Here is a 14,634-nt window from a genome sequence, read left to right as displayed (position 1 = left end):
TGAGACCACACCTTGAATATTGTGTACAATTCTGGTCGCCGCATCTCAAAAAAGATATAATTGCGATGGAGAAGGTACAGAGAAGGTTTACCAAAATGATAAGGGGAATGGAACAACTCCCCTATGAGGAAAGACTAAAGAGGTTAGGACTTTTCAGCTTGGAGAAGAGACGACTGAGGGGGGATATGATAGAGGTGTTTAAAATCATGAGAGGTCTAGAACGGGTAGATGTGAATCGGTTATTTACTCTTTCGGATAGTAGAAAGACTAGAGGGCACTCCATGAAGTTAGCATGGGGCACATTTAAAACTAATCGGAGAAAGTTCTTTTTTACTCAACGCACAATTAAACTCTGGAATTTGTTGCCAGAGGATGTGGTTAGTGCAGTTAGTATAGCTGTGTTTAAAAAAGGATTGGATAAGTTCTTGGAGGAGAAGTCCATTACCTGCTATTAAGTTCACTTAGAGAATAGCCACTGCCATTAGCAGTGGTTACATGGAATAGACTTAGTTTTTGGGTACTTGCCAGGTTCTTATGGCCTGGATTGGCCACTGTTGGAAACAGGATGCTGGGCTTGATGGACCCTTGGTCTGACCCAGTATGGCATTTTCTTATGTTCTTATGTTCTTAACGCCTAAATGCCCGATTGGATTCATACCCGGTGGATTTGACTGTGCTGAGGGCCGTCCCTGGGCTTGTTCTGAAGTTGCAAAAACTCCAATTGGCCTTAGAACTGGTGGCACTGAAGTGAACAGCCTTGCCGCTTGCCAAGACTCTCTAACCCAACCCCCACCACCACCCCCAGCAGTTTCCATGCCAGTCTCTGATTCCAGTCGAGCAGTCCTTCCCCCCCCCACCCCCGGCCAGCACCGCCTTGTTACGCAGGAGACCCTAAGTGGTGCCGGGGATTCCTGAATCAATGCCATATGTATTTTACCCTTCAGTCAGCACTTTTCCCGAATGCCTAGTCAAGACGACCTTTATCCTATCCCTTCTGGATGGCAAGGCTTTGGCTTGGGCCTCCCCCCTGTGGGAGCGCTCCGACCCCTTGCTTTCGAATCTACCACAGTATATCTTTGCCTTTAAACATGTTTTTGAGGCACCAGGTAGGCTCCCCGCTATAGGCTCTGATCTCTTACATTTGCACCAAGGGACTCGCTCCTTAACCGATACGTGATTGAATTTCATACCCTGGCCACAGAACTAAATTGGCAGGGGGACAGCTTACATGCCGTTTTCCTGGAAGGATTGGCCCCCCCAGGATTAAGGATGAACTTGCGGCACGAGAACTTCCCACCTCCCTCGAAGATCTCATCGATCTCACGGGGCAGATCGACAGACTCCAGGTCTGGGAAAACCGTTCTTCTCAGAAGGGTCGCCCTAGGGAGCCACTCCTCTCCGACTTTGACCGCCCCTTGCCTTCGGTGAACTCCTCAGAGGAACCCATGCAACTGGGTCGTATTCGTCTCATGGACACTGAGAGGTACCGTCGCCGCCAATTAGGCCTTTGCCTCTATTGTGGGAACTCAGGTCACCTGCTGCCTCAGTGTCTAGAAAGGAAGGAATAATCCCACGCCGGGAGACATCAGAATCAGTAATCCTTGGTCTCGCTACAGCATCACCCTTATTTCTATTGCCAGCCTCCTTGGAACAATCCCCCACCTGTTTTGCCACCCAGGTCCTAGTGGACTACGACGCCAGGGGAACTTTATTCAGCAGGAACTCATGGACCAGTATCAAATCTCCACGTTTCCCTTGACACCACCATTGGCTCTTTCCTCAGTTCATAGAGACTTCCTTCCTGGTTTGGTGACTCGGACCACATGGCCCCTTATGCTGAAAATTGGGCCTGATCACTCAGAACTCATCTCCTTCTATGTACTTCCTAAGGTCATGAACCCAGTTATCCTGGGCCTGCCATGGTTGCAAAAGCATCAGCTGCAATTCGACTGGGCCATGATCGATCTGATCCAGTGGGGCCCACAGTGCTCGGAATCTTGTCTAGAACCGGTAGAGTCTCCCCGGTTGCTGATTGTAGCTACCGCTTTCCCTAACTTTCTGCTCCCCCGTAAAAGGTCTCAGGAGACTCAGACTAACCCTTGTTCCCTCCGGAAGAATATCCTGAGGGCTGTCTTTGCACAGCTGAAGGAACAGCTAACACAGAGAATGATCGAACACGAAGTCTTTGTAAAGAAACACAATTGAGCCATGAAAGGATTCATATTCCTTTTGACCTACAAGGAAGAGAAGATCCAGAGTCTACATGCCCTTCTGCAACAAGAGAAAGGGAGAAGGCCTCCCTCTTCAGCTCTCTCTGCCTGTCGGGACCACGGGAATGCCAAAATTGGCCTCACCCTGCCTGGAGCCCTGGTTGTGGCTCGGAGCAACTCTGAAATGCCTACCCTTCCATGTTCAGCAGGACCTCAGTCTACGGAACTTGCCATTTCTAACCCAGAGGATCATTTGAGCTTCGAAGAACTGGACAGTCATTGCCCTGGCCACTCAGACTCTCAGGAGGGGGGTTTTGAGGAGGGTGTACTGTTGTGTCGGCCGGCCGTGGAGCTCATGACCGGCCTTCCTGATCTGGTGCCTCGTTGCCATGGCATGGGCGGGCCCTGGCTCTCCAATGGAGGAGAGGGTGTGCCTCCGGTGCGGCTCGCCTCTTCACGGCCCAGCTTCTTTAGTGAAGACAAGTTAATCCGCACCAGTGGGTTATGCATCTCTATCAGCAGATGGAGATGGAGAAAAGCTGAAATCATGGTATATAAACCCCTGCACTGTCATCAGCCTGCCAATATTCTTTGCAAAAGCCAATTGTGGATAGACTAACAATATTTGATTATAACTATCAACAGACAACCACTCAAGCACTCAGATAACAGTGAATACTGAACTCTGACAAAGAGTGTAACATCAATAATCTAGGGACTGAAAACTGACACTTACCAGTCATCTCCAGAAATGCAATAAGACCACAGACTGGCAGCCAAGAGTGGGAAGGTGGATTAACCTGTGTTCAGACTGTTGCAATGCTGCTCACGGGCCCAACCACGAGCAGCCTCTCACCAGCCCAACACCGCTCTCTCTTCTTGCGGCAGAAGTGCCGCCACTGAGGCCCGCCTGCCTTCCAGCCACTCCTGCATTCGCCCTGTGCGATATCACCAGAAGTCTAAAAACAGTAGATCCTAGAGGACCATTATGAGCTGTCACACCTCATCTGACATTTCCCAGTTCTCATCCAGTCTCTTTCTGCCGAGAAAATCAACTCTTACATTGCCCTTTCCTACCATGGGGAAAGCGGAGATCTCCTGAAGATATACTTCCGCCCAGTCCCTGAGCTGGGCTATGTCCTGCGACACCTCCTGCCCTTTGGTACTTCTTTGGCAATTGATATATCACTATTGTCATATAGTCTGACCTTACTTAGTCCATTTGACCTTGCAAGCAGTCGATGAAAAACAAGCATGCTAGCCGAATGGCATGCACTTCCAGACAAGTGATGCCCCAGAGAGTCCTCTGCACCGCAGAGCCCTTCCGCTATTAACTCCTGACAGTGAGCCCTTTAATCCTGGAGGCTCACATCTGTCGTGTTTAGCAGCCTGCCCGGGGTCTGTAGTAGGAAACATCCTACCGTAGATCATCCAATTTCAACCCCTACTGCAGTTGGATGCTGACCTAAACTGGTAACTGAAGCCACATTGAATAGTCCCAAGACTTTGTGTAAACAGTATGCGCTGAAGAAGACACATGTGCATCCTTGCCCATAGAACTATCTCCAGGGTGGCTACCATCAAAACTAGCAGCTATAGGTAAGCCCGCACCATCAGGAAGAATACCTCTTTCAATAGCCGCACCTGCGCCAGAAGTTTCTGAATGTGGCCTTCTGGCAAGAATGCTCTGCCTTGCTTCGTGTCAAAATGAACACTGAGATAGTTCAACATCTGAGATGGCTGTAGACTGCTTTTAGCCAGGAGATTACCTTTCGCAAGGCCTGAAGACTCTCTTCCATGCTCTTGACCTGAATTAACCAAGCTAAGTATGGGAGAACCAGATTGTCATCCTTTCTCAACCCTGTCGCTATCACCACTCTGATCTTAGCAAAGGCTCTGGGTGTGTAGGCTAAACCGAAAGATAGAGCTCAAAAACGTATAATGCTACTCCAAAACAGCGAACTGCAGAAAACCACTGATGCTCCAGCCTAACAGGCATATGTAGCTATGCCACTGACAGATCCACAAACATAGAAATTTCCCTGAATGTATTGCTATTACTACCGAGCTTAAGGTTTCCATATGGAATTGAGTCACTCGCCAATAACGATTGACCCCCTTTTTGGTCAGGGATGAGGTGAGAGGAACATTCCTTCTTGGAATAATGAAATAAATAGAATAATGGACCGTATCTTCTTGTGTCTTGGGCACTGGAATCAGGGCCCGTCAGTTCAAGAGACTTAACAGCATAAACTCCACTGCCTGCCTCTTCTGTGGAGAGATGCAGAGATACGCCATGAAGTCGTCCCTGTGGATGAACAGAAGGCTGCAGAGCATAGCCTTCCCTTATTACTCCAGAACCCACTGATCTGACATAAAAGGAGATAGGAGACATTTTATTTATTTATTTATTTAAAGCTTTTTTATACTGACATTTGTTTGCATATCACATCGGTTTACAAGGAACATATAGTAAAATGTTGTAAAAGGATAAGGAAAATAAATTACATGTCAACCATTATAAGTAAAAGTTACAATTTCAGGGGGGATAAGTTGAAGGAGGTCTGGAAATATAGTGAAAATAAAGGTCTGGAGTGCGTAAGGTGAGAACAAGAAGTTTAATGCATTTTTGTACAAATAGTGTAAAAACATAGGTGAAACATGCAAGAAACTTTGTACAGGACATTAGTATAGATATACTATTGTTTGGAGGCTTGACTTGGTGATGATGGGGGGGGGGGGGGGGGGGAGTTATGAAAAGGCCTGTTTGAAAAGCCAGGTTTTAACTCCTGCTCTGTGAGATGGGTCACAAACCTTTGCTGAGGGGTTCAGGAGGCACCCCCACCTGAGCCTGTGCCTTGACTGGGCTGCCCAGGCTGAAAAGACTGAGCCCTACTCAGGGGCCAATCTCTGAGAAGCCACCCTTCTAGCAACCATGGAACCTAGACTCATTTATTAGCCATCTTTCTTTGTTCTTTTTTTTTTTTTTTTTGTAAACTCACTCCCAAACAAGATTGATTCTTTAAGGGGCAATTCCGTAAGATTAAACTTTGAAATTGAAATTGTATCGGCCGAACAACGGCTCAGCCACTGTCTAGCTGCTATCCCCGAAGCCATTCCTCTGGCACAGGTACAAACCAGGTCCAGCCTGTATCCATCAAAAAGGCAGTGGTCAGTTCCATCACTGCCCTGGTATTCAAATCAGACTCATCAACTTCCTGAGATTGGATAAGACAAGTGCGAGCAACCAGGGAGCAGCAAGAAGCTATCTGTATCCTTCAATGCTGCTCCACTTTCCACAGGAATGATCGCCCATTTGGTGAAAGACACATCAGCGCATTCCAATTTCAGAATATACAACTGGTCACTACCCTTACTGCTAGATGCAAGGGGTACAGTCCTACCAAGGCTCATTCCCCTTTAAAATTAGCTTCTGGAGCATCCCATCCAAGATCATCAAGCCTTGAATAGCATCCATAATGGTGAAGTAACTTCTCTGGCTCAGAAATGGAATCAACACAGGGCACTCCCAACATCTGTGTCAGGGTGAGAAGAGCCAGCAACTTCTGTAAGGATTGCTTTTGTCACCCTTACCCCATCAGAGTGACCTGTAGCAGGCTGAGGCATACTCCAGCGCTTACTCACGGCTTCAGACTTGCGGGATTCCACAATCTGCGATCCTAAAGTTTTTCTATTTATTTATTTATATATAGTTTTAGGTTGACCGGCTCTGCCAAACATACCTGTAGAAAGGACTACCACCCTTGAAACAATTCTACCCAAGAAAGGGTGGAAGGACTCATACCAGATCCAGGAGAGGTTGCATTGGAGCCCACTGAGTTGCCCTCCCTTGCTGAAAACCTGTTAGGGGGTCTCAAAACTAAGCAAAAACTCTGACAGATCCCCTTTCAGACCCATTCCCACATCCTGCTGGGAAGGACCAGGCTCAGCAAAAACCAACAGGAGACAACTTTCCTTCAGCTTCTGAACAGTGCTTCTTTATTATAGGTGCCATGATAAAAATGTCAATTAGCAGCACGCTTACAACAAGCACCTGACAATTGTGCATGCAACTGTGTGTCTATACAAGGAAAACGCATACAGTGCACCCAAATTTAGGATGCCCAAGTAGAGGATGCCCAAGTATGAGACATTTCCCAGTCTGGACGTGCAGGCACGAACCAATGTCAGATACAATTTCATGGCAGACCTGCGCAGAATAAAGCATGCAAATGCCACCATGGCCTACAATGTAGCAATTCAGAAAGCCTGAGAGTGGCGCCTAACCCAAAAGGCCGCTCAACCCGCCAAAACTGCTTCAACTTCCCATCCCCTCATGGAAGTAGAGGCAAACATCAGATCAGCCCACTGAGGCTTGGAGACCAGAATAGAAGAGAGGGTGAGAGAATTCCCTAACATTATCTCTCTCTCATTTCCTTCTATTTCTCTTTTTTTTTTTTTTTTTTAAATCCTTACCCGAACTCAGCCCATTCCGGCCGAGTACAGAGTCGGTCTCTGGCTTCGGGGTGAGAGGGCCAATGCCTTCACCGCCGCACTCGGCTTCCTGCAACCAATAGCCTGGCAGCTAAGTCCATGTCGGAAAAATGGCTACTGGATCAAGGCACTTGACTGAGGGAGGGATCATGAGATATCACCACAGGAGAACCAGACTGAGGGAGGGACCATAAGGTATCACCTCAGGAGAAGCAGTGCATAAATACTCTTCTTCTTCGGTTTCCTTTAAAAAAAAAAAAAAAAAAAAGCAATACCCTGTAGGGAAATGCATGTCCACTATCTGCTGGAGAAGGAGAATACTGGTGGACTGATGTCAGTGCAGGGTATATATACTGTGACGTCAGCTTTGCTGCATCTCAGTCTGCTGGTAGATATGCATAATCCACTGGTGTGGATTAACCTGTCTAAATGCTAAGAAACTTGCCTTTTTTTGCATGTAAATCCTTTGAAAATTAACTCCAAAGGTAGTATTTTTAATAAAATCACCAAATAAATATTGCTAGTTGCATTAACTGAGTATATGATGTATCACTAGGATGTCATTAAAAATGATTGTCTTTGGCAAAGTAAATTATACTATTTATACACTTTTACATTTCAATCAGTATGAAGACTAAACATTTTATTGTGCTACAATATGCCATTTACAAATAAAGAGCTCTTTGATTTAAATGAATCAAAGACAACTTCTATGACAGGGATGCATTTTTTTAAAAAGTCATTTGAAAGTTTATTAAACTAAGAATTAAATTAGTAATATGTCTCTGTATAACGAACATACTGATTACATACAATCAATTCATTACTATATAAATCTTCTGAGGAAGACTTGAGAGATACCTTTTTAGTAGCTCCAAGTTCTGCAACAAAATTATGCAGTATACGTGCTATATTATTTTCAATTTCTGTACGAAGACATGGAATGTTTAACTTCTGAAACCTACAATAAATAAAAATTCAATGGGTAATAATGACATTTATATATGAACTTTGAGGACAATATTCAAAGCCATTTAGACAATTAACTCATAAATAATCCATCTAAAGGGCAAGGTTTTGAATATACTGAGCTTCTTATCTGGTTAGATTTTAGCTGAATATGTCATTGTGCGGCTAAAATATAGCCGGACAAAAAAAAGAGGCATTTCAGGGATATTTTGGGAAGGAATTCAGTTACTTAGCTGATTTTTATTTGTATCTGGCTTAGGGCTGGATTCACTAATGCCGCAAGGCATAGTGAATTCGGTGGTAACGGGGGGGGGGGGGGGGGGCGGTCCTGAGATAGCCAGCAGCCGGCAGCGATCGTACCTCCGCGGTGCGATTGCTGCCGGCGTCGTGCCAAATAACTACACCATAAAAGGTGTAGTTATTCGGTGCGAAACTGACAGCAATAACGGTGCTTACCTTTCGCTGTCGGCGCAGTCTTCACGGCGTCATCCCCGGTGCCTCCCCGACTCCTCCTCTTCCGGGGCTGACGCCCCCCGAGCTAGCTATCACACGCGTGCGATAGCTTTAGAAAATAACCCCCTTAGATAGCCAGATAACTTTAAAATTGCTTCAGAACAGGTTTTCAGTTATATGATTTATATAGGGAGGAGATTAAATTCACGGGAGAGTAAAATAGAAAAAACTTTATAAAAGGAAAATGGCATAATGGAAAAACCATGTACATGCAATGGAATTACCTACAGACGCCATTAAACTAGTCATTGATCTTCTTTGCATCAATGAAATATCTGAACTGAGCTGGGGAAAAAAGACATAATTAACACCACTACTGTATATTTCACCAGGCATTTACAAAGGTAAATGTCTAGTGAAATATTATTTATTTTTTAACAATATTCTATGCAATCTTGAAGCGTTCAGTGGATTTCTGTCAGATTTATATGGCTCATTGTAAAAAGCAGCTATAAAAATTTCTGAAATTTGTTGTGGATCCAAATAAAGAGAGTAACGTTCAAAACTGCTCATGTGCATCCATGTACGCATATATATATATATATATATATATATAGGCACACATATAGTTGCTACTGTATTTTATAACTTGCATAGAAACAAAGGAGGTTATTTTCAAAAGGATTTATGTACTTATAGGTGAATTTTAAAAGCCCAGCACGCCCATCAGTTAGGGGATACATGAATATATTGGGCTGGTGCATGCCATGCAGATTTTAAAAGCCGCCCAGATATGCGCACAAATGAAAAGTTTCCAAAAAGGAATGAGGCATGGGCATGTTGGGGCCTAGCCAAGAGATGAGCATGTAAATACTTATGCGCATTAGCGCACATCAGGGGCCCCTGCCGTGTAACTTTACTTCTGCTATGAATGATGTGTAAATAAAAGCAAGTTTGCTTACTGTAAACAGTGTTTTCCATGGATAGCAGGATGAATTAGCCATGCTGTCTGGGTGCGCCCCCTGGCGGCACAGTGCGGAACTTCTCATAGAACGTTGAAAACTTTCATCTTTGTCTCGCTTCTGTGCGACTGCGCAGTTGCTTACATAGAAACATAGAAATGACGGCAGAAAAAAACCAAACAGTTCATCCAGTCTGCTCAGCAAGTTTCACACTTCTTTTTTTCTCATACTTAACTGTTACTCTTGGCTCTTAGTAACCTTTTGGTTCTATTTCCCTACCACCCCCGCCATTTATGTAGAAAGCAGTGTTGGAACTGCATCTAAGTGAAATAGCTTAATTAGTTAGGGGTGCGATTGACTCTTCTCTGTCAGTTCATAACATAGCAAAGGTAAACAGGAGCATTTAGAGAAGAAACAGTGATAGGATGAAAAATAAAACTGTCCAGGGAGCTGGGCGGGGAAGCATGGGTAATTCATCCTGCTATCCATGGAAAATACCGTGGATATTTCTTTTTTTCTTTTTTAAAGTTTGCATTGCGTATCCTTGTGAAGTATGGACAGTTTATGAATTTGTGTTGTGATGTAATATCTCTTTCCCCATGAGTGCATCAGATTTTGTCTGATCCTGGAGACTATAGTAAGACATGAAGGAATGAAGATCATGTTGCTGCTTTACAGATGTCTTCCACTGGGACTTGCCTGAGACTGAAGTGGAGATTGCTCTCAGTGATGAGCCTTTATTTTGGAAGATAGCTGTTGAGACTTTGTAGCGTAACAGAAATATATGCACTGAGTAAGTCAGTTGGATAGTGTCCATTTTGTTACTGGTAAACCAGGGGCATTTGGATTGAAAGAGAGAAAAAGTTGGGAATGTCTGTTGGTAGTGCCAGTTCTTTGTTTGTAGTAGGCTAATGCATGTTTACAGTCCAGCATATGTAGTAGGGCTTCTCTACTACTGAGTGTGGTTCGGGAAAAATGTTGGTAAAGTAATGGTCTGATTCAAATGAAAAGCCGAAATTACCCTTGGAAGGAAGGATGGGTGAGTTCTTAAGGTGACTTTATCATGATAGAATTGGAGGTAAGGGGAATAGTGGATCAAGGCCTGCAGTTCACTGACTCGTCGAGCTGATGTTATGGCAACCAGAAATAACACCTTCCATGTGAGAAATTTTAATGGAGATGTTTGCATTATTTATTTATTTATTTATAAACTTTTCTATACCGATATTCATAGCGACATCATATCGGTTTACAGTATAACAGCAGGTGGAAATTACATTGAACAGGTAGGGGGCTATATGGGATACATAGAAACAGTAAGCTTAGCAAGGAAATGTCAGGAAAACCAGTCAAAGACATCAACTACATAATAGTGATAAGGCACATAAATAATTAGAGGAATAGTTATAGTTCTAACAAAAATTAATAGAGTAATAGAGATATGTACAGAGTTCAACAAAGTGCTGGCATGTTAAGTAGATAGGGGAGGCGGAGCTCGAATTATTGGGGGAATGCTTGTTGAATAGCCAGGTCTTTAGGTTAGCTCAAAGGGTGGGCACATTAATATTTCCAAAACTACATTTAAGTCCCAAGGTATTGCCGGTTTTGACCTCAGCGCTAGAAGATTTTGCTCGCTACTCATGGGTTCAGAGATCACTCATGGGGATGGAGACATCAATTGAGATTGTTTGCTAGTATGTTCGGTATGCCTGTTAGATAAGTGGCCCAGATATGCATGGAGTGTGCAAGGGCCCAGGCCTGCGCAGCTTGCTAGTAGAGCCGATAAGAGCCTATGCATCCCTGCTTGTTCGAGTACCACATTGCCACTATGTTGTCTGTATCCACACAGTTTTGTGTGAGAGGCAGTGTTTGAAGGCATAAAGGGCATAACATATGGCTCGAAGCTCCAGGAAGTTGATCTGAGACTGTTCATCGAGTGGAGACTACATATCTTGGGTTTGGAGATTGTTAATACGAGCTTCCCAGCCCAAGATGGATGCGACCGTGGCCAAGGTCACCTGAGGAATTGGTTACTGAATTGGTGACATGGATCAGGGACGAAAGCGGTTAAATGGCTTAGAGCCGCTGAAATTTTAAAGTCCACTGAGGTTTTCCCATGGCTAATCTGGCTATATGAGTGACAAGGACCATGGAAGCCATGTCGCCCAGCAATGGGAAGAATTGATGGGCTGAGGCTATGTTGCATGCACGCAGAGATGTGGACAGTTTGATAGGATGTCTGCGTGGTTGTTGGGCAGGAAGGCCTTTTGGACTGTAGTGCCCAGATCTGGTCCGATGGAGGCAAGGAGATGAGACGGATCCATATGAGATTTAAAGTAGTTGATCAGAAATACCATCAAATTTAGTAGATTTATAGTGAGCTTTAGAGAATCTAGAACTCTTTTTTTGGATTGACTGTTGCGGTCCTGACCGCTCCTCTTCTGATAGGGCTCAGGCCCGCTTACCTCCACTCCAGTAGTCACTGGATTCCGCCGCCCGGTCCGGGCCCCGGTGGTCTCTCTCTTTCCACGTGGCGGTCGCCATTGCGGGCCTGCTCCTCTCCGGTCTCGCGTGTCCAGCTCCCGGAAGCCCGGCCCCGCCCTCGCAGCTGACGTCATGCTCGGCTCCCGATATAACCAGCGTTCATACGTTCCCTAAACGCCTTGCAACGAGGTTCCCAGCTTCTTAAGTTGCTTCCAGTTGCGTTCCTGTTGAACTCCAGCTGCCTGCCTCTGACTCCGGTTTGCTTCTGACTCCGCTTCAGCCCGCTGCCTGCCTCTGACTCCGGTTTGCTTCTGACTCCGCTTCAGCCCGCTGCCTGCCTCTGACTCCGGTTTGCTTCTGACTCCGCTTCAGCCCACTGCCTGCCTCTGTCTACGGTTTGCTTCTGACTTTGCTACAGCCCGCTGCCTGCCCCAGGTTCCAGGTTGGTTCTGACTCCTGCAACCTCCGGTCTGCCCTGCCTTCACCCGACCTTCGGCTCAGCGCTGCCGGATCCTAACCCTTCCCGGGCATAACAAACTCTTATCTCACTCTGCCTGCCCTGGGTCCGGCGTCCCTGCTGATCCTGACCTTTGACCCGCTCCTCTTCTACTGCTGATAGGCCTCCGGCCTTCTCTCTGCCTCAGCCTTTCTGGACATTCTTTCACAGCGCCTAAGTCCCAAGGGCCCGGGCCCCTACAGGCTCCTCCCGGGGGAGCTCCTAGCTCCGGGTGAAGCCGTGCCAGGCTGCGTCTCCACCTCCTGGCCTACCCTGTCACCCTCGGTAGGTCGGCTCAAGGGCCTACTATCCTCTCCAGCAGCATCGGTTTGCAAGGCCATGGACTCGGCGGAGGCCCCAAGCCTACAGGCCATCCCGGCTGCTGGAGACGTTCTTGCTGCCATCGTGGAACAGCTGGTCACTCGTCTGGAGGCCGCTCCTCCGGAGCCGCCTCCGGCTCCTTCTCCTGCTTCAGTACCCAGTCCTGCATCGGTGACCCAGTTGCCCGCACCAACCCGCTATGCTGGGGATATCAAAACTTGCCGTGGCTTCCTGAATCAATGCTACATGCGCTTCTCTCTCTTGCCTGCGCAATTCCCCTCTGACGCAGTTAAAGTGACGTACATATTCTCTCTACTGGATGGCAAAGCACTCGACTGGGAGCATCAGGATCCCTTGTTACAGAATCTTCAAGAATTCGTTCTCAACTTTCGCCTCGCTTTTGATGATCCTGCACGCCAGACCACCGCTGCCTCGGAACTCTTGCATCTTAGGCAAGGGACACGCTCGGTGGCGGATTACACTATAGACTTCCGCACCCTAGCCATGGAAGTTGGCTGGCGGGATGATTGCCTTAGGGGGATCTTCTTGGAAGGTCTTTCCAGCCGCATCAAGGATGAGTTAGCAGGCCGAGAACTCTCGGAGGACTTAAATGACTTAATTGACATCGCCGGCAGGGTGGATCGCCGCCTACAGCAGCGGGATAAGGAGACCCGCTCCTACCGTAGAACATCACCACAGTTCTCTACTGCCGCCAGAGTCCCAGCACCCAAGGGACCTCCTGCTTCTGCCAACCTAGGAGAGCCCATGCAGCTGGGTAGATCTCCACTAACCCCCGAGGAAAGGAAGAGACGCCGCTCGCAGGGTCTCTGTCTCTACTGCGGAGGCAAGGGGCATTTCCTCGCCAACTGCCCGGAGCGTCCGGGAAACGACCGTGCCTAGGTTACACCGAGGAGCTACTCCTAGGCTTTGCGGGCTCAGCTCCTCAATGCACCTTACCAGTGACTCTTAAATACCCCGGCGAGGAACTCCAGATCCAGGCTTTCATTGACTCTGGTGCCGAGGGTAATTTCATTGTTGCTGATCTGGTAAACCAGCTGTCTCTCCCCACACAGCGAAAAATTCCTCCATTGCGTATTTCCTCCATCCGAGGTACGCTGCTCCCTGGAACCATCACCTGCTGCACGGCTCCCTTGGCTCTCCAGACCGGGCTGTTCCATTCGGAAGAAATCTCCCTGCTGGTTTTGGAACCGGCCGTGCACCCTCTGGTCCTTGGACTTCCGTGGTTACAACGGCACTCGCCCGTTATTCAATGGGATACCTTTCAGCTAACCCAATGGAGCCCCTTCTGTTTTGATCATTGTCTACAGCTTCCACATCCACCGAAGTCCTTGCATCTGTGTTCGTCTCTTCTCTTGCCAGAGCCATATCAGGCGTTCGCCGACGTCTTCTCCAAGGAGATGGCAGAGGTTCTCCCTCAACACCGGCCTTTTGATTGCCCGATAGATTTGCTACCGGGTACCACACCTCCCCGTGGCCGGGTGTATCCTTTGTCCTTGCCAGAGACTGCTGCCATGTCCCAGTACGTGACTGAGAACCTTGCCAAGGGCTTCATTCGCCCCTCTCGTTCACCCGCTGGAGCCGGCTTCTTCTTTGTGGCCAAGAAGGACAGCTCACTCCGCCCCTGTATTGACTATCGAGGCTTGAACGCCATTACCAAGCAGGATCGCTATCCGCTTCCACTGATCCCTGAACTTTTGGATCGCCTTCAGGGAGCATGCATCTTCACGAAGCTAGACCTCCGAGGGGCCTATAACCTCGTCCGTATTCGCCCAGGCGATGAATGGAAGACGGCCTTTAATACTAGTGACGGGCATTATGAGTACTTAGTAATGCCCTTTGGACTTTGCAACGCCCCGGCCGTCTTCCAGAACCTCATGAACGAGGTCTTACGTGAGATGCTGCACTCTCACGTCATTGTCTATCTGGATGACGTGCTTATCTTTTCCAGGGACCTGGAGACTCACCGCCAACATGTCACACAAGTTCTGCAGGCTCTCCGGGACAATCATCTCTATGCCAAGCTTGAAAAATGTGTCTTTGAATCAGAGTCCTTGCCCTTTCTGGGGTACATCATTTCGCCCACGGGCTTCTGGATGGACCCCGAAAAAGTCTCGGCCATAACCAAATGGCCTCAACCCCGGGGCCTCAAGGCTCTCCAAAGATTTCTGGGATTCGCTAATTTTATAGACATTTTATTCCGCGATACTCGCATCGGGTTGCTCCC

General features: G+C 47.2%; 1 protein-coding gene across 1 annotated transcript in view; it reads right to left on the bottom strand.

Moving 5' to 3' along the window:
• The window catches only part of DNAH8 (dynein axonemal heavy chain 8), a 1,926,251-nt gene that overhangs the window by 1,464,479 nt on the left and 447,138 nt on the right, over positions 1-14,634 (bottom strand). Inside the window, 1 exon segment of the mRNA XM_029592920.1 lies at positions 7,566-7,665. Within this exon segment, the coding sequence (XP_029448780.1) occupies positions 7,566-7,665 (100 nt within the window).

The sequence above is a fragment of the Rhinatrema bivittatum genome, chromosome 3, assembly GCF_901001135.1.
Source record: "Rhinatrema bivittatum chromosome 3, aRhiBiv1.1, whole genome shotgun sequence".
Taxonomy (NCBI): Eukaryota; Metazoa; Chordata; class Amphibia; order Gymnophiona; family Rhinatrematidae; genus Rhinatrema; species Rhinatrema bivittatum.
The sequence above is the reverse complement of the archived record's forward strand: the minus strand, read 5'-3'. Positions and strand labels throughout refer to the sequence as shown.